This window comes from Rhinopithecus bieti, unplaced genomic scaffold (assembly GCF_001698545.2).
Source record: "Rhinopithecus bieti isolate Rb0 unplaced genomic scaffold, ASM169854v2 scaffold_1558, whole genome shotgun sequence".
NCBI lineage: Eukaryota > Metazoa > Chordata > Mammalia > Primates > Cercopithecidae > Rhinopithecus > Rhinopithecus bieti.
The window spans coordinates 2,837,867-2,862,545 of NW_016803701.1; the positions used below are offsets into that span (position 1 = coordinate 2,837,867).

The following is a 24,679-nucleotide window of genomic DNA, read 5'->3' on the forward strand; positions in this document are numbered from 1 at the left end:
AAAAAAAAACCTATCTTTGTTTCAGTAAACGTATATTCATTACCCTTTTATTTTTTAGAAACAGAGAAATTAAGGCAGATAAGAGTTAAGCCATTTTCCCCAGAGTCACTATTTGTCATTGTTCTTACCCCTGACATATGGCATAGGGTCTCAGTTACAGCATACTATAAACAACATTGCTTTTATTCACATCCCACCACTTCTGCTTAGATAGGCATGTAAAAATGCAGTCAGTTTTTAGACATGTAAATTTTTTTCTTTAGTGTTCATATCTTAAGGTGTCTTAGAATACATTTAGTTAACTAACAGTATGAAATTTTACTTTGCTGTTAGACTGAATATTACAGTTTTGGACCATGTATCACTGGAAAGATATTTGAAGTTAAAGCTTCAAAAGTGTTTTTTTATTTTCCTTATTATTTTGTGGCTATTGTTTTGCTCTTAATAGTTTCAGGACACCTGTCCTGAGCACCAGCTGAGGTCTGAAGGAGGTTTTCAGGGCAAAGCCTATGTTTATGTAGCTTGACTTAAGGAAGCCAAAAGTGGTAGACAATTTAAATTCCTCTAGTTTCAGTGCATTCATGAACAAAACAGCAGTTCTTACTAGAATCTGTCCAAATAGCTTCTGGCATCAATCAGTAAGGATTCTGTATACCATAACAGCCATTAATTTTTCAGCCATGCTATGTTTACCTGTCCCCGAATGAAAGAGGCAAGCTGAGGTAATGGCCCCACCCACTAGAAAGAACAGTTTCCAAAAGTCTCCAGAGCCTGCCTAGTGGTTAGTTCTTTGTGATCCTATCCCTGCGTCTAAGCCCCATCCACATCCATCATCTTCAGAGTAGTGAAGGTAACCACTTTTCGGGTTGTCATTAGGCCAAGGAAACCCAAGATTGCAACGTTATTTGCATCACTTAGTTGCATGTTGACCTCATAGTTGGTTGGTTTTTCACTTTAGAGAATTTTGTGATGATATCTTTCTCCTACCTCTAAAAGACCAGGGTCCTGTGCAGCATTCTATTCCCTAAAGCTTCTTGCCTAAGTACATCACCTTAAACAGAGTTTACAACCTCTGTAACATATGAGGCCTTTCATTACCTAGTTTCTCTCCGTATGCCCAGCACTCACGCATTGCATTGCTCTTGAAACTTGCAACAATGACCCACCTGTAATTTCCTGCCAATGAATAATACCTTTTCATTCCTTTGCAGGAATTCCTTTGTTTTCTTCTTTTTTATTCTGGCTAACTCCTACCAAATATTCTAGACTCAGCTTAGATATCATTTCTACCAAGAAGCATTTCCGGAACCTTTTTTTTTGTCATTGTCTCTGTCTCTCTCTTAAATTCAAAACAAAAGAGCTGTATGGAAATATAATTCCCCTACCATACAATTCAGTCATTTAAAGCATATCATTCAGTGGTGTTTAGAATATTCAGGGATATGGGCAACCACCACCACAGTCAGTTTTGAAGATTTTCAACAGAAACCTCATATCCTTTAGCTCCCGGTCCCCTATGCCCCAGTCAACTTCCCAGCCCTGAACAAGTACTAATTTACTTTCAGTCTCTATAGATTTCTCTATTCTGGATTTTGAATAACATATGAATAGCATCATATAATTTGTGAAATTTTGTGACTGGTTTCTTTCACATAGCATAATATTTTCAAGGTTCTTCCAAGTTGTGGCATGCCTTACTGCATTTCTTTTATGGTTGAATAATATCCTTTATACAGATATATTGCATTTTGTTTGTGCATTCATCTGTTGATAAACATTTGGGTTGTTTCCACCTTTTGGTTATTATATAAAATGCTGCTATAAACATTCGTGTACCAGTTTTTGTGTGAAGATATGTTTTCATTTCTCTTGGGTTTATACCTAGGAGTGAACTTGCTGGAATAAATAGTCACTTTACACTTAACTGGTTGAGGAACTGCTAAACTTTTCAAAGTAGGTGCACAATTTTATATTCCTATCAGCTGTGCATGAGGACACCAATTTCTCTACATCCTCACAACACTTGTTATTATCTTTTTGATTCCAGCCATCCTACTAGGTACAAACTTATCTCATAGTGGTTTATGTCTTTTAGATTTTTTTCCGCTTGTGTTTCTTCAGCATCCACACAGTGCTCCCCAGCATGTGATAGGTATTCTGATGTTGATTAGAGTGGATGGAATGGGTTAAAAAGCTGTCATTTATGTGTTTTTGGTTTTGTTTATGATTTTAGCAAGTGCCCAGCAGGTACTTGTGATGGGTGTACATTCTATTTCCTGTGGGAGAGTGCTGAAGCTTGCCCTCTGTGCACGGAGCATGACTTCCATGAGATTGAGGGAGCCTGCAAGAGAGGATTTCAGGTAAGGGACAAACTCTCAAAGCAGAGCTTTGGCATTATAGTTGGTTAGTCTAGTATCACATCATAGAAACTAAGGTCCAGAAGTATGACAAAACCTTGTAGTTAACTTAATGCGACATTGGTAGGCATTTAAAATCAAGTTTGTTAGCTGAACTTTCAGATGCTAGGGTAGCTGCAGATGTGCACTGGGATTGAGGAAAATGAATCATGATAAGGGAGTCACAGGCTTTGAATATTTACCTGGATATATGGGAATGATATCATTAAACCAAGATGTGATTTATATAATGCAGGTATAGGTATAATTAAGACGGGGTAATAGAACTGATTCACTATAAGAAGCGTGCCTAAACAGTAAAGCATATACACGTAAAATTAAGATCCTCCTCTATAGCTTCTTGCATTCATACTTAAATATTTTTTATTTCCATTTTATATTTAATACATTATGAAAACTTTCCCTTCTCATTAAATATATTTTAAAACATTTTATTGATAAATATTTTTTATATAATTTGGTATTTAATAATACCTTTGTTAGACATTTGAGAGAAAATTGAAAACAAACTTTTATAAATAACTCTGTAGCAAACACCTTTGAAGGAAATTTGATTTTGTTAGTTTATTATTAGCAAGAGATTATTTGAATCCAAAAACAATGGACATTTTTAAGGCTTGATACATATTACCAAATTACTTTGGTTATATCAGTTTTCACTTTCTCTTCATTTTCACTTTCACCAATAGTGTTTGAGAGAGCCTGCTTCACTGCACTAACTTTGAGTAGTATTATATGAAAAAAAAACAAAACAAAACTTAATCTGCTTCAGACCACTTGTTTACCACCACTNAATAACTCTGTAGCAAACACCTTTGAAGGAAATTTGATTTTGTTAGTTTATTATTAGCAAGAGATTATTTGAATCCAAAACAATGGACATTTTAAGGCTTGATACATATTACCAAATTACTTTGGTTATATCAGTTTTCACTTTCTCTTCATTTTCACTTTCACCAATAGTGTTTGAGAGAGCCTGCTTCACTGCACTAACTTTGAGTAGTATTATATGAAAAAAAAACAAAACAAAACTTAATCTGCTTCAGACCACTTGTTTACCACCACTCCATACCCAGATTCCATTAAAATCTAATAAAGAAGCACAGAGGAAAGTAAACCAACACTAATTCTGGAAACCTGAAGGGAGAGTGGGCAGCAGAGAATTAGAGAGGGGAAGCAGTTTTTCCCAGGAAGGTCTTGAAGAGCTTGCAGTTAGCAGGATGAAGGGCAGGAACTTGAAAGGAATGAAATCAGGATGCTTGCACCCAATCCCATGCATTCCAAGTATTTGACAGCAGTTGCGTTCACCTCACCCCTAAGAAAAAACCGTACAGAACTATTCTCTAAGTTGGTGTTTTTCAAACTTTAATGACAGTAAACCTATATTAAGAATTATATTGTACATCAAACCTAGTACACACACACAAATTAGACACACAAAAATATGCCTAAAAGTGAAATAAAGTTTCGAGGAACAATATTTATTTTATATTTAATGATAAAGTACAAGCACAGAGTTAATGTAAAGTATATTTTTATTAATAATTTAATGTATTATGCAAAAAATAAGCAGATAACACAAAAACAAAAATTAGGAAATGTGTTATTTAATTTGTCAAATGTGCTTCCCTGTAGATGGCTTATTCTAGTCCAGAGCACACAGGATTAGTGCCGCTCACTCAGCTAGCACACTGCTGAGACAGTTTCTTTTTAATATTTTTAAGTAGGTCAAGGATAAAATTCCAGATTCACAAAATAGTTTCTTGTTAATCCTCTTAATAATGATAATGCTTTTTCTACTTCACAATAGAAATTCTTCTTTACCTTTACTCTACAATTATGACAAACTGCTTATCTTATAATTGTTTTTTAGAGTAAATGAAAAACGAAGCTGCACTCTCTTTGGCTACCAAGTTTAATTCAAAGGTTTTTGAATGACTAAATGATCTTTTGTTCAAACATTCTTTAATGTTTCTCTCCTGGAAGGTAATGAATGATGAGAAAGTTAAGACAGTAAAATTGCAACAAGTTCTCTAATTTTATTTCATTCAAACTGTCTTCCTTGGTAAGGTCACTTCAGCATATGATAATATTGTTGAGAATAGATAGTTGCTAGGCGATTATTTAGTATTTATTTTTGCCTTTAAAATGATACTTTTTGGATCACTTTGATGTGCTTGACATGTTGAAATTTATAACATCCCCCTATAGTTACATATTTAATTTGAGAAATACTGGAAGCAGTTAAATATATTCTTCTGTTATGCTTAGATACCAGTTTTGTAAATATTTGTCTAAGGAGCTTAAGCTTCAGTTACAAAACTATGAATATTATTCCTGAGTTCATAGACCTTACTTAGTGTATTCCATTGCAACTATAAAAAATCGGTATGATACAGTAAGTGAGAATACCCACCTCCAATCACGGAATAAAATATTTTAAAAAGTCAACTCCCCCGTGAGCTTCATATACAAATGACAGCTATTGCTGTTTTTTATTGTCAGTGAATATGTGTGGATTTCTTTGGATACCAAAGCTTCATAATAGAATAAAAATAGTTATTGCGAAATATTGCAATGGGTATATTTAATTTTTTTAACCATCCCTCTGTGTTTCAGTCCTATTTCCGGCACCATCTTTACAATTTTTTACTTTATATTGATTGAGCATTCACTTTCCTAATTCTTTAGATATATCTAATACAGATGCATACGTTAAATTTATACAGGTCCTCCACATACAGCTGATATAAACAAAAAGAGCTGCACGACTTGTGATGAAAGTGTTCTTCTCAAATGGGATCTGTGAAATCTATACCAGGTTCTAAGTGTGTATTAAGCGTTACTTATGTATGTCATGCAACACTAAAGATTTGAAGAGAAACTGTATTATTACTAAGGGGACTGTCTTAAAATTTATCTTTGAATTTATTTTACCCTGCTCACAAAATATTTCTACATACTAGAATAATAATTTTTTCAGCTGCAATATCAGCCATTTTGTTTTCCAATGATGTGTGGTTGAATGAATAAGGCTTTCTAATTAATAGTTACAGAATTACTAAGATAATTTGCCAATAGCAAATTTACAAAAAAAAAAAAATAATAGATTTTTTTCCCATGTCAGTATTTGAGGAGCTTATTGAAAAGTTAAGCATTCTGGGTTTGCAAGTAGTTTTTTAATTTTGAAGTTTTAAGAGTTTGTTATAAGACTGCCATCAGACAGTAGAGCTTGCTCTTTTCATTGGGTATTGCACATTTGATAAAACCATATCAAAGATGGTACAGTCTTTTTTCCTTGTTAGAATGCACTTCAAATAAAGTCAACATTTGCTCACGAATTTGTTTATCTCTGTATTGTCATTATTGACACTTAGAGATGTAGCAGATGAATTTGAACATGCCTCAGCATTTCCCATATTACCATTTTATTAAAATGTGACCTACTTAAAAGAAATTTATTTGCACTAAGTTTAGGAAAACTTTACAGCTATAATGTACAAACAAATCCAGTCACTAATATCCTTTCTAATAAACATGCTGAAATTTCCTATCCAAAACTTGAATCAGACTTTTCCTCAAAGTGAAGAAGAGTCTCCTGCCCCTTTCACTTCATGACTAACTGCAAAAATATTTGTGTATTTAAATCATGAAAATTAACATTATGATGTTATTCTTCTGTTAGAGTGTTGATAAAGTGGCCATCGTACACCAGAAAGTTTAATGAGACACGTTAAAAGATTAGTGCCTGGTGTTATTTAATGTTGGTGGATAGAATCACCATGCAGATTGCTACTGGTCACTGTATATGTTGAAATATATAAGGAACCATGCACTGTACTCTGATTTTCTGTTTTGATCTGCCTGTTTGATCTATCTATTTTTTAAAATTCCTGGTTGAGACCCAGTATATTAAGGAAGTTTGAAAAACATTGCCCTAAAGGAATTGCCATCTATTTCGGGAGGATGAAAGTACTGGTGTGGGTAGTGATGACCCAAAATAATGCCCTCCTTATTTTGGCATGGGGAAGAAGGGTGTAGACTATGTGCCCACTTACACCAGTTACCCAGCCATGGTACACCTATATGTCCTGGGTCTAGGGTCTGCTCTTCCACTCGGAGGACAGGCTTATTTGGAAAATGGGCTTACATGATGGGTGGTTGCAACCCATTTCTTAGAGTAAGCAACCTAAGCTTTCATTCAAAAACATGACTAAGATGTCTAAGAGCATCAAAATTGAAAAAAAAGAAAGCCCAGAAGGTATGTTCATATGGAGCCATTTTTATTCAACCTCCTTGGCATGCACTGTACTATACTGTACCCTTCTGAGGTGGCAATCCATGTCTTTGTTTGGTTTTTGCATTTTCATTAATTAATTCCTTATTCATTCATGTATCTTTTTTCCTGTATTTTGGAGCTTTTATTAAATGAAAGCTGAATAATCCTCTATGCCTACAGTAAGTAAAGGGTTAGCAAAACCCTTTCTTCTTTTATGTAAGAAATTGACCTGTGACAAATCTAGCTTTTACAGTTGAGTCTGAATCTCATTTCTCATGTCTTCTATGGTTTTATGGTTTTTTTTTTTTTTTTTAAAGGAAACCTTATATGTATGGAATGAACCTAAATGGTGCATTAAAGGAATTTCTTTGCCTGAGAAAAAGTTGGCAACCTGTGAAACAGTTGACTTTTGGCTGAAGGTGGGAGCCGGTGTGGGAGCTTTTACTGCTGTTTTGCTGGTGGCTCTGACCTGCTACTTCTGGAAAAAGAATCAAAAGTAAGTACCCTCTGAGATGATCACAAGAGAGCAAGAGGGCCTATTTTGTTGTGAAAATTCTAGACTTGATCATTATATCCAATAAATAGATTCTCTCAGAGACACAAGAATTTTCTCCTTGTGAAGAAATCATAGGAAAGGCCTTGAGAAAGCAAGCAGAGGAAACGATTGTTATTCTGACAGTAGAAAGATCATAGAACATTAGAGATCATTGAGTTAGAGTCATTTATTAGAAAACAAGGAAAACAAGAGGCTCCATGTTACTCAGGTAGATTATAGCAGAGCTGAGATTTGGAAGGCAGATATTCTCTCAGTGTCTGCCTTTTTAAAAAATGACATAATGCTGTCTTCTTACTTCGCCTTTTCTTTTAAAATTTCTTGTGGGAAGACATTTGCAAAAAAAAAAAAAAGAAAAGAAAAAAGAAAAAAACAGACTAAGTGTATAGGCAAATGTCACATTTATTTACTCCAGGTCTTCAAGGATCTGGAATTGAATATTGAGCCTAATTCCTGAATGTATATTGATCTGTTATAGGACTTGAATCTTTTAGAATGATTTACACCTCAGGGGGACTGTGGAACTCCTATATTGTAATATCTAGGGACAACTGCAATATCTGGGGTGATAGTATAAAGGAATAAATAATATAGAGAGATGATAAAGACCAAATTACTTGCCTGTTTGATATTCTCATCTTTACAAACGAAATACTGGGGAAACCTTACAGTGAATTGGCTTCCAAATATTCATGTTAAGAAAATGCATGCAGGCCTCAAAGTCCCTGCCCGCAAATTTTTTCATTATTGGATAATTCAGTGTAAAGTGGTAGAATTAACTCTATTGAACTGGTTTCTGAAATCCTGGGAATTATTTCTTTATAAATGATAGATACGTGATAACACATATATTGCTATGGTTATAGGCTAGGGAAATTCGTTGGTGGAGCAATTATACTCCAAGCCAATTTAATGAGCTGGTATAGGACCACCTAAAATAAGTATGTATTTATATTAACATAAATGAATATTTATTTGTTTATTTTATCACTATTTAGACTGGAATACAAATATTCCAAGTTAGTAATGACGACTAACTCAAAAGAGTGTGAACTCCCAGCTGCAGACAGTTGTGCTATCATGGAAGGAGAAGATAATGAAGAAGAAGTTGTATATTCCAATAAACAGTCACTACTAGGAAAACTCAAATCTTTGGCAACCAAGGTGAGAGTAGAATTTTAACCTGGTGTTACTGGGCATTTATAAAGTAGGGGGCATATTAACCTAATAGTAGCATTCACACAAGCTGTTATTTTGCATGTTTATATCTCAGTGGATATTTATCAAACAGAAATACTCTTAGAAGCATGTGATATAAATACAATAATATTCACTGCAGCATTGTTTTTGTTGGTTGTCAAACATCATCAATAAGGAGTTAGATATTTTCATATGTCAAAGTGATAGAATACTATGCAACTCTGCAGCTGTTAAAGACTGAGATATCTATGTGTACTGATAAATCAGTAGGTCCAATATAGAGTGAAAACAAATGGACTATAGTATTTATATTAAATATACATTTATGTTTGTATTTGCAGAGCAAAAGCTGCCTTTTGGGAATGGTGAACTAATGAGAGTATTTAGTCTTAGAAAGCAATACATTTTTGTGATATTGGAATATTCACAAAGATACTATTTTATAATTTAAAAATGAGGGCTAATAAAAGATATTACATTCATTCATACTGTTCCTTTTTTATGGCAAGATTGTTTTACATAAAGAAAATAAAAGTTATATAAATTATTGAGGTATATGAGGTAACATATTGTTGGCTTTGGATTTTGGAACAACTACCATATCCATACATAACATGAAACCATAAATTGTTTGAAAAGACATTTTGTTTGACGTTTTTCACCATTGACTTAAAAGATGAGAAATTATCAGCTTACTTGAGATTAAAAAAGAATGAAATAGAAGAAAGAAGATGACTTTCGAATTATTTACAACAGGATAGACAAGAGACAAAATTTACATTTATAAAGAGTATATCGGGTGGATCACGAGGTCAGGAGATAGAGACCATCCTGGCGAACACGGTGAAACCCCGTCTCTACTAAAAATACAAAAAACTAGCCGGGCGAGGTGGCGGGTGCCTGTAGTCCCAGCTACTTGGGAGGCTGAGGCAGAAGAATGGCGTAAAACCCGGGAGGCGGAGCTTGCAGTGAGCTGAGATCCGGCCACTGCACCCCAGCCTGGGCGACACAGCGAGACTCCGTCTCAAAAAAAAAAAAAAAAAAAAAAAAAATTAAAAGATTATATAGTAACCATTTCCTTGTACTCTCCTAATTTGGGCACATAAATATAGATAATTATTTAAGAGTAAAATGAATAAACCATCTTTCCCTTCTACTAATGGTTAATTTTTCCTTTTATTAATATGAAGATGTAAGGAGGGTACTATTGCCATAAAATAACAAGAATATAGTGATTATTAAGAACAGAGATCCTTACCCTACTTGCAAGCTAACAAATGAGTCTGCTACAGTTTCATGGACAGTTTAGAAGACATGAGACTCCTGTCAGAGATGAAGGACAGTTTTATATTCATAGAGTAGTGCTAGCAGAGTAATAACCTTTATACCAGCTCCCAAAGCTACAGGTAGCCCACAAGGCTGTGTTCCCACAGCGCTAATTGCAGAGGAAATGAAATCACTTGGTTGCATTACAGGAAAGGGACTCTAGGCCTTAGGAACCTAAATGTTCATAACGAACAGTAAACATATCCATCCTTTGCCTCAAAGGAGGCTATTGTCTTTATTGTTTTGGACAGGTAGCATACCTGTCCATTGCTCCAAAGAGAGACACTATTTCCAAGACTGTAAGCAAGCCTACCCTTTGCTCAGGAAGAAGACAATATATCTTTATATTCCAAGGCAATTTTCTATACAAAGATTCTTGAAAAGATAGTCTAGAACAAAGGGTAATCAGTTTCTCACTGTTAAGATGTACAGAAATGAAAGAGTACCATGGAGAATTGTCTCCAACAACATCCAAACCTCGTTTTTATACCATGCTGGTTTCTGATGAATTTTCCCTTTAGTTTCCCACTCCATGCACCATTCTGATTAATATGACTGACTGAGACTGGGATTAAATTTGATCAATTTGCTTTATACAGCATTTAAATAAAGCTACTACCAATAGGACACCAAGCAGAGGTCCTTACCAAGATGAGGCCAATCTGTATTGTTAACCTCAACCCTGCCCTCAGGGTCCCAGACTCAACTAGCCGAACAAATGCTATGAGCCATTAGAGTTGACCTTAGAAAGCTAGGTAGCTTTCCTGTGTTGACCTTTCCACTGGCACTCAGATGTTTCCTCCATAAGATTCAGACAAAAAGGGGACAAGGAAATTTTCAAAATCTTAACAGAGACCCAATATATAGAAGTCCTCCCTTATTTGCAGTTTCACTTTTCATGGCCTTATTTTTGTGTTTTTAGTTACCCACAGTCAACTGTGGTCTGAAAACATTACATGGAGAATTCCAGAAGTAAACAATAAGTTTTAAATTGTGTGCTGTTCTGAGTAGTATGATGAATCTCCTACTGTACTGCTTCATCCCACCCTGGAAGTAAATCATCCCTTTGTCTAGCATTTCTTTGCCGTATACACTACCTGCTTGTTAGTTACTTAGTAGTAATCTTGATTATTAGATTGGATAAAAAAACCCAGTATTATAGGGTCTGATACTATACTTGGTTTCAGACATCCACTAGAGGCAGGGGGAGTTGGAACATATCCCCTGGAAATAGGGTGGGAGTACTGTATCTCCAATTTTTGTCACATACTTGGTGAGCAGTAAACTCAATCAAGTGGTTACTATCCTTTTGATCTAGGATCATGGCAATCCAACAAGACAATCCAGATATATTAATCCAGGTACTACAGGATATATTAGTGATTGCACAGAGACTTTGTCTTGGTTCTCAAGGAGAAAGTATAGGGTAATTATATTGTGAATAACAATGTGTGGACAGTGAGTTGATGTTGACCTGAATGCCTTTGATAGCTGAGGTGGTGTAATTGATTACTTCAAGCTAAGGTCAGAGGCAAATTTTATATCACCTTTTCTAACATCCCTAACAGTAGGGCTATTTCCCTAAACAGTTGAATATCTCTTATGACTAGTCCTAAGGTGCAATTTACCATGTTTTTAGTGAGGAAGCATATTAGTGTCTGACTTCTACACAAGAAATACAGTCCTGGAGGTACACATGGTGCCTCTGGAAAGAAAGTGTTATTCACAGTTGTTGGGTACATTAAGTGGGACCTACATTGTGCAGGCAGCACAGGTTGACTGTGCCTGTAAGTGGCTTCTCTGCTGGCTAGCAAGTCTTAAGGTTTCCAATTCACATCATATAATGATGTCTCCTTCTTGTCTTCAGGGAGACTGCTTGAGGGAAGTCAGTTCAACTTTTCCTGTTTGTCCACACTGCAAACTAGTGACTTTTGTTCACCTAATGAAATGACTAAATAATGGCTATGGGAATGAGATGTTGGTGTTACTCTGGGGCAGGGGCTGAGGCTATTTCCTGCTGTTTCAGATACATTTCTCAGTTAATTTAAGGGGAATGGCAAATGAATTGTGATGAGAGCATGTGGTGGGTATGGCAGACCCAGCAGTGAGTTAAATTAAAGGCTCTTGCCATGATTTGAGAGAGCCACATCAGAGCATTTTTCTTCATAGAAAGGTGACAGGGTGACCCTGAAATTCATATTAATGTCCCTTAATTCTTCATACTTCTCAGGATCTAAGCTGTCTCCTCCATTATCAGACTGTGTTATTGTCTGTCCATTGCTAAAAAACCAGCTTGTCCCATTTCAGTAACTATAATTTCACTTTATTTCTACCCATATCTATCCAGAACATTCATGTGCAAGAGGGACAAAGGCATTTTATAAAAACATATGGAGACTCAGTGTGCACCCCTCCTTTGTCCATGTGGGCCATGGTAGGGGGACTTGGGGGCATTGTACTCAACAAGTGGTCATTATCCCTTTCATCTATAATCATGACAGCCAACAAAACAGCAATACAGGTGGTTAAACCAGAATTATATTTGAATCTCCTAGACCCCTTTCTGGGTGGGCTATCACTAGAAGTTGTACCCAGAAAGCCTCGGGGTTACTGTTGGAGTAAATAACACATCATGCCCTAGATTGGCGAGGCAGAATCCAGGATGTTCAGATAAGTGTAAATAACCTTATGTAGCAGGTGTAGATGTGTGTCTGTCTGTGTATATGTATGTGTATATGTGTTCTTCCTGATCATATTCCATGAAGTGGCCAAAAGAAGATGATCCCTTTCCATGGGGAGCCATATTTGATGACCAAACTGCTATATTAAAATGTGTGGTTCAGGAAGAGGTGAGGGAGATAGTCAGAAATCTTTTTGAGTCACTTTCTGAGAAGGTCTTACAATGCTCAATAATACCATATGCTTTTGGACAGTAGGAAATGTGGAAGGTCCACTGAATACCTCTACTCTCAACTAATTTATGGGTAGCTTTTGTGATAAAAAGTGCTCTATTGTCAGACTGCAAATGGTCTTTAAAGCTACTAACTTTATACTGATTCGTTTCAAGGTTCACAATGTATGGGTAGAGTTAGCTGATCAGACTAGAATAGCAACACCATACCCTGAACAGGTGTAAGTAGTGGTGAGGCACCACCAATAGCCCAAAGAGGTGGTCAAAGGTATGTTGTAATCAATTTGCCAGGGAAGAACTGGTCAACTTTTTGCATGAGTCCCAAGTCTGGCATCTGTGGTAACCTCTGTATCAGAAAAATAGAATCATTTCCCTTGTGTCTAGCCTATGATGGCAGATGCTTTGCCATGTTGGGTGAGATGATGGATCCAGTCTGTCTTGTGTAGTCTCTATCAGGAGCTTGATTCAATTTCATCTTTTCGTAGGAAGGATCCTTACTTGGGCGTCTACATGAGTGACACATATTTTAATCTAAAACTAAGATCTATTTTAGTGGTGTCCAAAAAGGGTAACCTTGAAATGCCAGTCTTTAGTTTTCTAAGTGGCAGACAAAACAGCTAGCCATTGGCAATAGCTTGAGTCAGTAAAAATATAATGAAGTTTATCAAGGGAGGTAATGTGTAGGTCTTGATAATGCCTTTGAGTGCTGTCCACTGAGCTGAGCAATCTTGTCGGTTTTCAATTATTCATAGATGGTTGAATATCTGTAGCAGCCAGTGGATACCACTGGGCTTCAGCTCAACCAAATCATCAGTGAACCAGGCCCAACATGTAGTAGAACCTCAATAAATTGAAGGTCCCATTGATTTTGTTTTGAGCAGTGGAGCAGGGGATAAAGTTTCCCCCAAAGGGTATGCTGCCACATTTTCATGTGAGACCTACATGCCACTGGGGCCAGACCAACTGCATTCTTGAATATACACCATTTGTATTTGACAAGTGAGGCTTATTCAGCCTTTTCCACCTTGTTGAGTGACCATAAATGGAACTATCAAGCTGTAGAGTTGCAAGATCTTCATGGGAATGACATTTAGTTTTGACTAGCTCAGTGACCAACTAATGGCTATAGGTGGTAGCCGTATCGAGAGGTAGTGAGTCTAAAACCTCAAAGGGTGCCTCTGTCTTCTTTTGCCAGGGTCCCCAGTTGGCAAAATCATTACTTATAGAGAATAATGTCACAAAGTTTTCATTATGATTGTGAGGCCATAAAGATAAAGCGTGTGCGCCAGCTTTCTGGACAGCTTTTAATATAGCCTGTTAGTTTGGGTACAATTCAAAGGATACTATTTTGCAGGCTAGCTGATATAAAAGAGCAAGTAGAATACCCAAGTGAGGCCCAACACTGTCCCAATAGCAGAGTCAAGTAAAGCGCTGGGCTGTTTTTCCTTAACTGCTGGGTAGATTTAGCATTGTAAATCTGCTTACATAGTTCCAATGAACTTTACTTAGGTAGCAGGTCTCTGAATGTTCTGGGGGTTTATGAACCACTTCTGCTAGTAGAAGTGTGATAATTCAAGCAGGGCTGTTGATATGGAGACTTCTGACTTGACACCAACAGGACCTAATTTATATAGTGACTGTTTTGGGCATCAGAAGGTAGTGGGTTTAACTCGTGTGAAACCCTTACTCACCGTTTGTTGCAAATGACAGAGTTGAGAACTCCTGGGATATCCTACTGCCTACTGGCCCTTCTCTACATGTGACTGTTCTTGGTCAGGGGATCTCCTTTAGCATGTATGAGATGGGGAAGTACAAGCATATAACATTAAGTTCTGTATATTCAGATGTAGAAGCAACAACAACACTATCTTGAATGGACACATAGAACCCCTCCAAAGGTCACATTATTTTCCCTTTTCTACTCTAAACCTTGCTCAAACCCCATTATTCGTATGTTCCTCTTTTCTCACAGGAGAGTAGGTATGATGGTGACTTGAGTGCCTGCAACCAACAGAGTGGTAAATGTTTAAGAAACCCTCTCCAAGTTTTCCTAGCAGATTCAGATGAGTGTGTATCGTCCAGTCCCTCTTGGTAACAGGAAAACTTTAGTCTCCTTTGTAATTATCTTTTTTCTTGAAGCAGCTGAAGTTGGGGTAGTTTGGGAGGGAGGCGTTAAGACTGAAGAGAAAGAGAATCTTTGACAGCAGACAAGAAGTTTGCATTCACTTTTATTTTTGACCAGCATATCAACTGCTAATGATCCAGCCAACTTCCAATGTTTTTGGTCTACCCAAAGGCCTATGTTGAACAGCAAGGTTCTGTTTATCAACATCATTTATTTGAGCTTTGGGGACCCCTTTACTTAGAGGCCGCAGTCATATTGCTTTTTCTCTGAGGCTGCAGGTTTTATGTCCTTTTGTTGATTTGTACTTGACTTGCATATTGGAGACATGTTTAAAGAATCTATCTTAATCCAGAGTATTTCTTGCTATTGTTAATAATGTTTAATTTAATTCCTGGTTTTAACATAAAAGTAGGGGAAATTTCAAGGTAGACCTGACCATACTAATTTATGTAGAGTCCTTTGGGTCAGTTTCTCATTCTCTAGTGAACTTCTTCTGCGTTATAAAGCCAATCTGTGACAATAAGAGTCCAAATATGAGTCAATGTTTCACTAAGTTTTCCTATGGGAATTAGTCTCAGGGAAAGCTCTCTGTATTGCAGTCAGGACCCACTTCAAAATCTCTGAGACCTTTTTACTGTCATCTATGAATAGATCTAAAATTGGCATGATAGATTGCAAGAGGTGTTGAGCCCAAAAATGACCCCGCTGCTTGTCATTCTGAATTGCTTACTGAACAGTCATTGAGTCCTGCCAAATCATCTTTAAAGTGAGTCAGTCAAAATTTTCATAATCTCTCAGGTTTCTTCCCATAAGTGATTTCCATTTTTCCCTTTTAGTACTCCTTGTAGATGCATGTCTCTGTAATTTGTGTCTAAAAGAGGGTGAAACCTCCTTTGCCTACCAGGATGAATTTTAGTTGTACGGTCATCCAGGATTGGTTCCAGGGCCCCTGAGTATACCAAAATTCAAGCATACTTAAATCCTGCAGTCAGCTCTGCAGAACCTGCCTATGTGAAAAGTCAGCTCTCTATTTAGGTGGCTTTCACCTCCTACAAATACTGTATTTTCAGTCTACGTTCAGTTTTGTAAAATCTGCCGATAAGTAGGCCTGTGCAGTTCAAACTTGCGGTGTTCAAAGGTCAACTGTAGTTCTTACCTACAGTTGAAGGTAAGAACTGTAGGTGTAGGGGCACACCTAAGGCTGATTGCCTGGTGAATGAGGAAGCATCCAGGGCACTGTTGAGGCAGCTGAACTGTGAATTCTTTAACCCATTTCCCAGTCAGTACTCAACCAGCAGTCACCTCCCCAATTAGAGTATAAAAAAGTTTTCTTCCCTGAGAAGATTCGGTGTAGTGTATTTTGTTTTGAATAGCAATTTTAGTTAGCATAAAGATTTTTTTACTTTAAAAATGAAATTTTGAAATAGTACAGAAAAGTTGAAAGAATCATACAGTGGTATAGTCATATACCCACCACCCAAATTTTATTATATTTGTATTATTACATATCTGCCCCTCCATCCTTTCATCAACCCATATTCTTTTCTGTTGTTCGGTTTCAAAGTAATTGCAGACTTCAATACACTTCACCCCAAAACACTTCAGGGAACATATTGTTGATAATAATTCAATACTTTAAGTGAAATGCACACATTACAAGGATACAATTTAATGAATTTTGAGAAATGAATATACATCTATAACCCCCAATTTCTATCAAGCTATAGAACACTAGTTCACCCCTGAGAGTAGTATGTCTTTTTGCATGCAGTCAATCCCTCATCTCCCAAAGGGAACTACTGTAATGATCTTTTTAAACCATAGGTTAGTGTTATCTGTTACAAAACTTCATGTAAGTGTAATCACATAGTATCTGTAGTATTTTGTGTACATTTTATTTTACTCAGAAAGATGTTTTTGAGATTCATTCACCTCGTGTTAACAGAAGTAGATTCCTTTTTATTCCAGAGTAGTATTCTATTGTGTAGATATACCAAAATTTGTTTATCCAGTCTGTTGATTGATGCCTGTGCTATTTCCAGTGTTTCACAATGAATTAAGCTGCTATAAATATCATTGCACATATCTTATTGTGTGTCTGTTTTTAAGAAGTTTGTTATGCATGATTTCAGAGAGCAAAACATGTTTATGTTCATTAACTATTATGTCATGTAGGGTTTGCTTTATCTTAGATATACTCATTCATGTTCTAAAGGCCATACCTTATTTGATATTTCCCTAGCACTGCACTGCAATTCTTGGGTTTATGTATAGATTTATTTTTCTTGACTTTTCTCAGCAATTAAAACTAAATCCATTTTTATGTGTTTCTTTTATATATTTCACTACTATTTATGGGACATTGTAAGACACTTTGCCAAGTTTGGGGGTTATGTCAAATTAGACACAATTTCTCAACTCAGACACCATCTAGAATGTTAGGGGAGGACACATATCACACACACACACACACACACACCCCTGCCTCTCACACGATCATCCAGTATGTCAAGAACAAAAGTAAGATCTCTTGAAGCATAGGGGAGAAGGGAGTGCAGTAGGGTAGATAGTGACAAGGTGAGGAAAACCTTCTGGGGGAAGTTGGCTTTGGAGTAGATTCTTGGGTTTAGAGCTGAAAAAGATAATCCTGTTTGGAACCTTCATCTAATACATGAGTAAACTGAGACCTAGAGAGGTTCACTTACTTGTCTGTGGGGTGGGGGGTCAGATAGGAATTAGAAGCCATGTCTCCCCAGTTCCAATCCAGTGTTTTTCCTTCTCCAATGTGGTATTTCAATAGATTTTTATAATAATTGATTGACAACCTACCAAGTGGTAAGACTTGGGTCATATCTTGGGAATTAAAATATGAATGAGATATAGAGTTCCTGCCATTAGGAAGTCCCAGTCAGTTAGTGTCACTACCTACCTAATTATATACACATGCATATGTGTAGATATCCCACCAATTGTGCAATACGAGCACAATTCCATGCGAATGCAGAGGACATGGCTATTAAAGCCCTATTATCTTAACATGATTTTATAAAGGGTTTTCAGTGTTTTACATTAAATATTACCTCGAAGATAACCAACAGGTCTCTCCCTTCCCTCCCCACAACACGATGTTGAATCAAATTTTCTCAAGCTAAGGCTGCAGAAATTTCATGTTTTCTTTTGAGTTTATGGCTGATACCCTAGAGCTCTTTCCTTTAATATCCTATGAGCTCCTTGAGGGAAGACATTTTGCTGTACTCATTTTTGTATCCCTAAGGTCTAGTCGTGGTCCTGCAACAGAGATGGTGCTTAATAAATATTTCAACTGCTAATCGTTATTCTAAAAAATTGTTAAGGCTGTTAAACGTGAGACCTCAGGCCAGTTCTTGCAGAGCCAGTCAGCAGGAGAACCAAGGAGATCCACAGTCTGCTCTTCCAGAGGCTTGTCAGCTCAGCAGAGGCAGGGAAAAAGTGATATGTTGGTGTGTATACTATGACGTTTTTCTATAACCCTGTCCCTGTAGCCCTAAAGCTCTTGGATTTATCCATCCAAATGAAAGCAAACACAAAAGCAAACTTATCCTTCCTGACAGCTTGTCGACTTCCTATTATCTTCTCATGTCACTATTCTACTTTAGACATACATCTATTTGCATATGAGACTGATTGGCCTCTTATTTCATTTATTTAAAAAATAATCATAGTTCTCTTTATTTTTACTCTCTTTATTAGCATAGTCTCCCTATCCCATTCCAGCAGCCTTCAGAAAGCTTTAACAATTAATAGGTTGGAAGAAGCCTGGGCAACATGGCAAAACGTCGTCTCTACAAAGAAATATAAAAATTTGTCACGTGGTTGGGCACAGTGGCTCATGCCTGTAATCCCAGCACTTTGGGAGGCCAAGGCGGGTAGATCACGAGGACAGGAGTTCGAGACCAGCCTGGCCAACATAGTGAAACCCCGTCTCTACTAAAAATACAAAAAATTAGCCGGGCATGGTGGCTGGCGCCTATAATCCCAGCTACTCAGGAGGCTGAGGCAGGATAATTGGTTGAACCTGGGAGGCAGAGGTTACAGTGAGCCAAGATCATGCCATTGTACTCCAGCCTGAGCAACAAGAATGAAACTCCAACTCAAAAAAAAAAAAAAGAAAGAAAAAAAAGCCGTGCTTGCTTGAGCCTGGGAGGCAGACGTGGCAGTGAGCTGAGATTGCACCGCTGTACTCCAGCTTAGGCGACATAGAGAGACCCTGTCTCAAAAATACAATAAAAGGTTGGAAGAAATCCCACCTTCTCTTTCTCCTTTCCTCATTAAAGAAAACAAATTTATTTTAATAGTCTATATTTTGAATGTTTTATATAATGCCAGCAATGATACATTTAAGTGAAATTTTTGACCTATTATCAAAGATGACTTGTTTAATATCCAGCTAAAAAAATTTCCTAAAACATATTAGTGAACTCAACTGATCTAATGTCTTATTGGCATTCTCCTTATTTATTTCTGCTGTCCTTTTTCTTATTATTCAGCCTATATTATCTTGAAAACATTTAGTTTGTCAGTTCTGTTTTGCCCACAATTAGCATGGCTAGGTCACTGATTTCAGCACTCAGGTCAGGTATGCCCTCAGGAAGGGTCTCAGTGGTTTCTTTGCAGGGATCACAGCTACATCTTTTGGTATCTATTGCAATCAAGGGTTTGCTTCTATTTTGAATTTGTCTGTCTTATCTCTTGGACATCAAAAGTGCCCTTCAGGGTAGGCATGCTACTTGTTTTATATCTGTCACCCAATTTTAACTGTAAAATCCTAATCACAAGTGGCAGCTAGATAGATTAAAATGATTTCTGGAACTTTCCTTCAGGACATGTAAGATCCTAAAATCTTACAAGAATTTCAGTGAGTTGATTTTGTCTTTAATATTTTTTCTTAGGAAAAAGAAGACCATTTTGAATCTGTTCAACTGAAAACCTCAAGATCCCCAAATATATGAAGAGACAGTGCTGTAGCCTTGAGACTAATGAACAAAGAAACCTGCTCTAGTTTTACAGGACCATATTTTAGGGTCTGTCCTCATACCTGTCACATTGGTGATCTCACAGAGGAGGGCCATGCCGCTGAAAAGGGAAGGAGATTGAAACATTTGATTGCCTTATCACATGGTCAAGTACCTTGCCAAATAAAGCAAATGATTTGGGTCTCAACTGAAGATGAAGCTCAACTCAGGAAGAGATTTATCTGTATATACACGTAACTGAAAACCAAGTTTTAGCCCACCAATGCACTGCTGATGCATGCCATATAATTAATGGGTAACTTTTATTCTTTATAATGTCTACATAACAAGTGTGATTTGGAGGGCACATGTGAGCATATGCATTATGATGCAATTTATGTTTTTCCTTTGTTTATATTTTGGGGAAAATTAAAATTTTTTTAAGGTGTATTTTTCCCATTATTTATTTTCCTTACCTTAAAACAGCTTTTCTACTAAAAAATCGTGAGCAATGAAGACAATAAATTTTTCATTTTTCCATAGGGTATCTTCTCTTGATTTAAATTTCAGGAAGAGTTAGCATATGCTTGGGTTATCTAGATTTATAATTGTCTTTGAAATTCCATCCTTGTTGGAACTGGTAAGAAGGGCTTGACTGAAAGTTTGAAAGAAACTAAAAAACAAAAAAGTAAGAAAGGTAACGAGAAGCCCTAATTCTCTGTTAATGCAAATTAGCTGCTAGTATTGTAGAAGTCAAATAACAAAACAGTTTGTGTAGTGCTCAAAGTATAATTAAAGTAAATAGGAAAGCTTGTCAATCAAATCACTGGCAAAATCATGAAGAAGAAAGTGAGATGGTTTGTCTGTAAGTACAGATGACTGTATGAAATACTGGAGTAATTTCACGGTCTCCAGAAAATGTCAGTGGGACTTTTGCTCTACGTCAAGCACCAGAGGTTATATGGTTATTTTTCTGCTGCAAGACTTTGAGGATGATGACTTTCTTAGAAACTTAAAAAATAATCCAATAAGGCAGGAATTCAGTTTTGAAAAATTACATATAATTGTATTCATAATAAGAATGTGGTTGTTCCATAAGCAGTTATGAAAGAATTATTGTTCTTATTCAAAAGTGATCCAGATCATTGTGATATTTTCTATGGTAGGCTGCTGGTATTAGCACAACTTGGATATTATTTGTTGACGGAAGTATGAATGAAGTTGGATTTGACCAATTTTGTGTAAACCTTAGTTGATTTAAAACTGAGAAAGAGGGGGGTTTCCTGGCCATTGCTGATCTAAGGTGCTCTTATTTGTTTCCAATAACCAGTAATCTTTATAGACCTTAATGAAGACTTTTTAAAAAAGTTGTGATTGGCTGAGAGAAGCAGGGCACATATGTAGGGAAATGATTTGCCCCAAGCATTTCAACGAAGTATGACTTGTAACTTTGTGTCTGAAGGTGGTGTCTTTATTTTGTGGAAAATGGGAGAAAATGAATAATTGTGTTTATTTGACTGATTGGTAATACACTAGACCATTCTGTTATTATTGAATGAATGTTTTGTGTATATCACTGCTGTTGCAAATATGAGTATAGGTGAGGTTGTCATTGTTTGCTGTAGGATTCAGGGAGGGTGTCACTTTGCATAAACCCTTTTTTTGCATTTAATTTCTTGAATGTTCTTATAAAGAAGACATTATGTTGGCATTCCTCATTTTTATCCCGCCAACAGAGTGCTGATGAGCATTTTCCCATTTTGATCAAAATTTAAACAGAAGAATGAAAATACATTTGAAATGAACACTTTCAGAGGAACCCTGGCAAAGCTGTATAGACTGGACAGAGTGTGAAAACTTCCACAGTCACCTGTCACCTTCTTCCTCATCTTCCACTGTGTTCAATATCTATGTTCCAAGCCATAGAGATAATTGGGATTTGCTCCCAGGTAGCTTCTTTCTTCTCCTGTCACTGGACTAAAATCTCTGACATGTCAAAAATGCCTTAAATTTTAATGAACTCTCTGAAAATGTAGTTGATATTGAAGAATTTATTTATTTTATTTCTAATTTTAGGTATTAAATATATTTCATCAGCACAGTCCCATCTTTGGGAAGGAGCTGATTTTTTCCTTTGGATTCCAGTGGTTTGTCATTTTATTTCAAGCACTGAAGAAGTATGATGGAAAACATATTATGGGGAAAATATTTAGACCAATCCTGGCTATAAAATTCCCTTTAGTTTTATGCCCGGCCTTTGCAAAGCTCAGTGAAATGTTGAAAGGAATAAACAAATTAATCATGTTTCTGTGACTTTTAATTAACACTTGTTCCTTTCCCCTCCTAAGTGGTAGAAGAAGTTATTTGTTATTTTTCTAAAAGGCACAATTTTGAAGCCTTAACTACTTCATTAAGTCAACTGTTGCCTATAACATCTCTTAGCACTCGTCAAAACGTATTTAAATCAATTTTCCAATGGATGAGAACATGTCTTCTGTGATAAATTATATTATGTCATTTAACAACATTGAGCATTTCGATATATGTTCACTGAATTAAAAAACCTGAATTTCATTATTATTGACTTTTCCCCTCTTTGGTTACTAGTAATCACATCCTTTCTAGGATTAAAAATAATTCTTAGTATTTTTGTGTAGATGTCTGTCCTTATTTTCTTCCCAAAGAACAAAGGTTGTTTAAATTGGAGTAAGTGGAAGAATTGCTTGGTCCAGTCTTTAGCATCTGGGGTCTCCAGGTCCCCAGGTGGGTCATGATTGATTGCTTCTTCGAGACCTATCTGGCCAACTCTCATTTGATGTCTGTCAATAGAACTACTTCCTGTGGCACATGGTCATTTCTAATGGGAGGCTAATGTGTACATAATTTCTCTCTTCCTCATAGAAATAAATTTCTCTGGGGGTTGCTGTGGGCAGATGACTTCATTAGCCGTGTTTAAAGTTAGTGTACTGCTCACATTTATCTTTGTACACTAAGAGTATGTAGAGTTGATCTTCAGAGAAACTAAACCTCCCTCATATCTATTTATAGTAATCATGAATATGATTGCAGTTGACAGGCCCAACTCCTAAACTAAGTTTGCCACAAAGAAGATGTCCCTAGAGGAGTAAACTTAGAAATCTCAACACCTGACTCATTCCTTCAAAGCTAAAATGGAATTCACCTTCATAGTAACTGGCTACAGATTATTCTCTTGCTGGATTTTACTTATTTTGATTTAACATTTTTATATGAGTTCCTTTTAGAATCACAAATGAAGGAAGTAAAACTTTAAGATGGGAATGAATAATTGAAAAGAGAATTATATTTACTATTGTAATTGATATTAATCGCTATTATGATTACACTTGTCTAGATCAGAGCCCAGCAAACATTTTTTTTGTAAAGGGTCAGATAGTACATATTTTTGGCTTTGCAGGGCATGTGAGCTCTATTGCATTTACTCAACTCTGTCATTGTAATATGAAAGCAACCACATACAAAATGTAAATGGATGGGCGTGGCTGCATTCCAATAAAACTTTATTTATGGACACTGAAATTTGAGTTTCATTTAAATTTCATGTGTCATGAAATCTTTTGATGTGTTTCTAACTATTTAAAAATGTAAAAGCATTCTTAGCTCTCAGGTCTTACAAAAACAGGTGATGAGCTAGGATTTGGCCTAATGGTTATGGTTTGCTGACCCCTGGTTTAGATGACTGTAATCTACCACACACTATTCGGAAGAATCTGTTTGCACACAGGTTCTTTTCCCTTTAGAAGCTTACCACCTAAAAAGTTTGTCAAGTCTTCAGAGTTGTTCAAAAAGAAAATAACTCATCGCGTGCACTTGATGATTTAATCACTTACCCAATACAAAGCCAGATACTCTCCTGAGTTGTCCTTGTAGTTCTGGGACTCCATTATGGATATTGATTGGCAAAGGATAAAATTAAAGCAGTGAATTGGTTAAAAGTAAATTAGCAAGATTGATTTAAAAGCCTTTTCTCATTGGGGTTTAGATAATATTCATTGCTAAGGTAACTGAATTTGGAGATACTCAGTCTTATAGTTTCATTTAAAGTAACCATATGGAAGTAGGGAATGTTGATGCATAAAAGTAGCATCAGCATAGGTTTTCCAGCCCCAGCACTGAAGAGAGTTTCTTCGTCTGTTTGCATTTGTTTAGTCAGGGCACACTTCAATCCTTATACATTTGCCAACAATCCTATTTTAAGACTGATTAAGCTGCAAAAGACACTTAGGATTCCTTTAGTGACTGGTGCTTCAAGAAACAGATCAATTTCCTTGAACAAATGGTCCCAGTAAGGCTTTTAATTTGCTGAAATTTTCTTCATCTTATTAATGATGCATGTGGATATTGGTAAATTTGGCTTAGAGGGGCAATATTTTCTTTATCTTAGATGACTGATTTCAGATTACCTTTGATTGCTTTTCAAATAAAAGCATTAAACTAGTGGGAATTATGCACATGTAAACCTATCACAGAGCAGGAGTGATAATTGCCTTGTTCATAGGCTTTGCCTTTGTAGAGCTGTGGTTATAATCCATGCTGGTGTTCCATCTTCCTGGCACCTCACTTTTCTTGGCTTCTCCATGCTCACAGCGCTTGACTAAAGAGCTCTGGGGCCCAAAGCTATCATGGTGGGTGAGTGAATAAAGCGGGGATTGCTGAGAGAAAGTGCAGAACTAAAGACTGTGAAGGTACACTGGCTAAATTACCTCCTTTCTCAACCACTCTCTCAATCTCTCCTGTGTGTGGTCTACAAGCCAGCTGGCCTCACAGTTGAAAAATAAGGACCATTTTATTTTACCATGATAAACATGAGCAGGCTGGAAAATCTAATATTTAAACTG

The 24,679-nt window shown here is 36.5% G+C and overlaps 1 protein-coding gene across 1 annotated transcript in view; it reads left to right on the forward strand.

The window, feature by feature from the left end:
* Nucleotides 1-22,448, forward strand: part of ELAPOR2 (endosome-lysosome associated apoptosis and autophagy regulator family member 2) — a 190,053-nt gene extending 167,605 nt beyond the window's left edge. The window contains 4 exon segments of the mRNA XM_017851806.1: nucleotides 2,234-2,360; nucleotides 7,014-7,192; nucleotides 8,248-8,413; nucleotides 19,740-22,448. Coding sequence (XP_017707295.1) covers nucleotides 2,234-2,360; nucleotides 7,014-7,192; nucleotides 8,248-8,413; nucleotides 19,740-19,799 — 532 coding nt within the window. The 3' untranslated portion in view covers nucleotides 19,800-22,448.
* The last annotated feature ends 2,231 nt before the right edge of the window (nucleotides 22,449-24,679 follow it).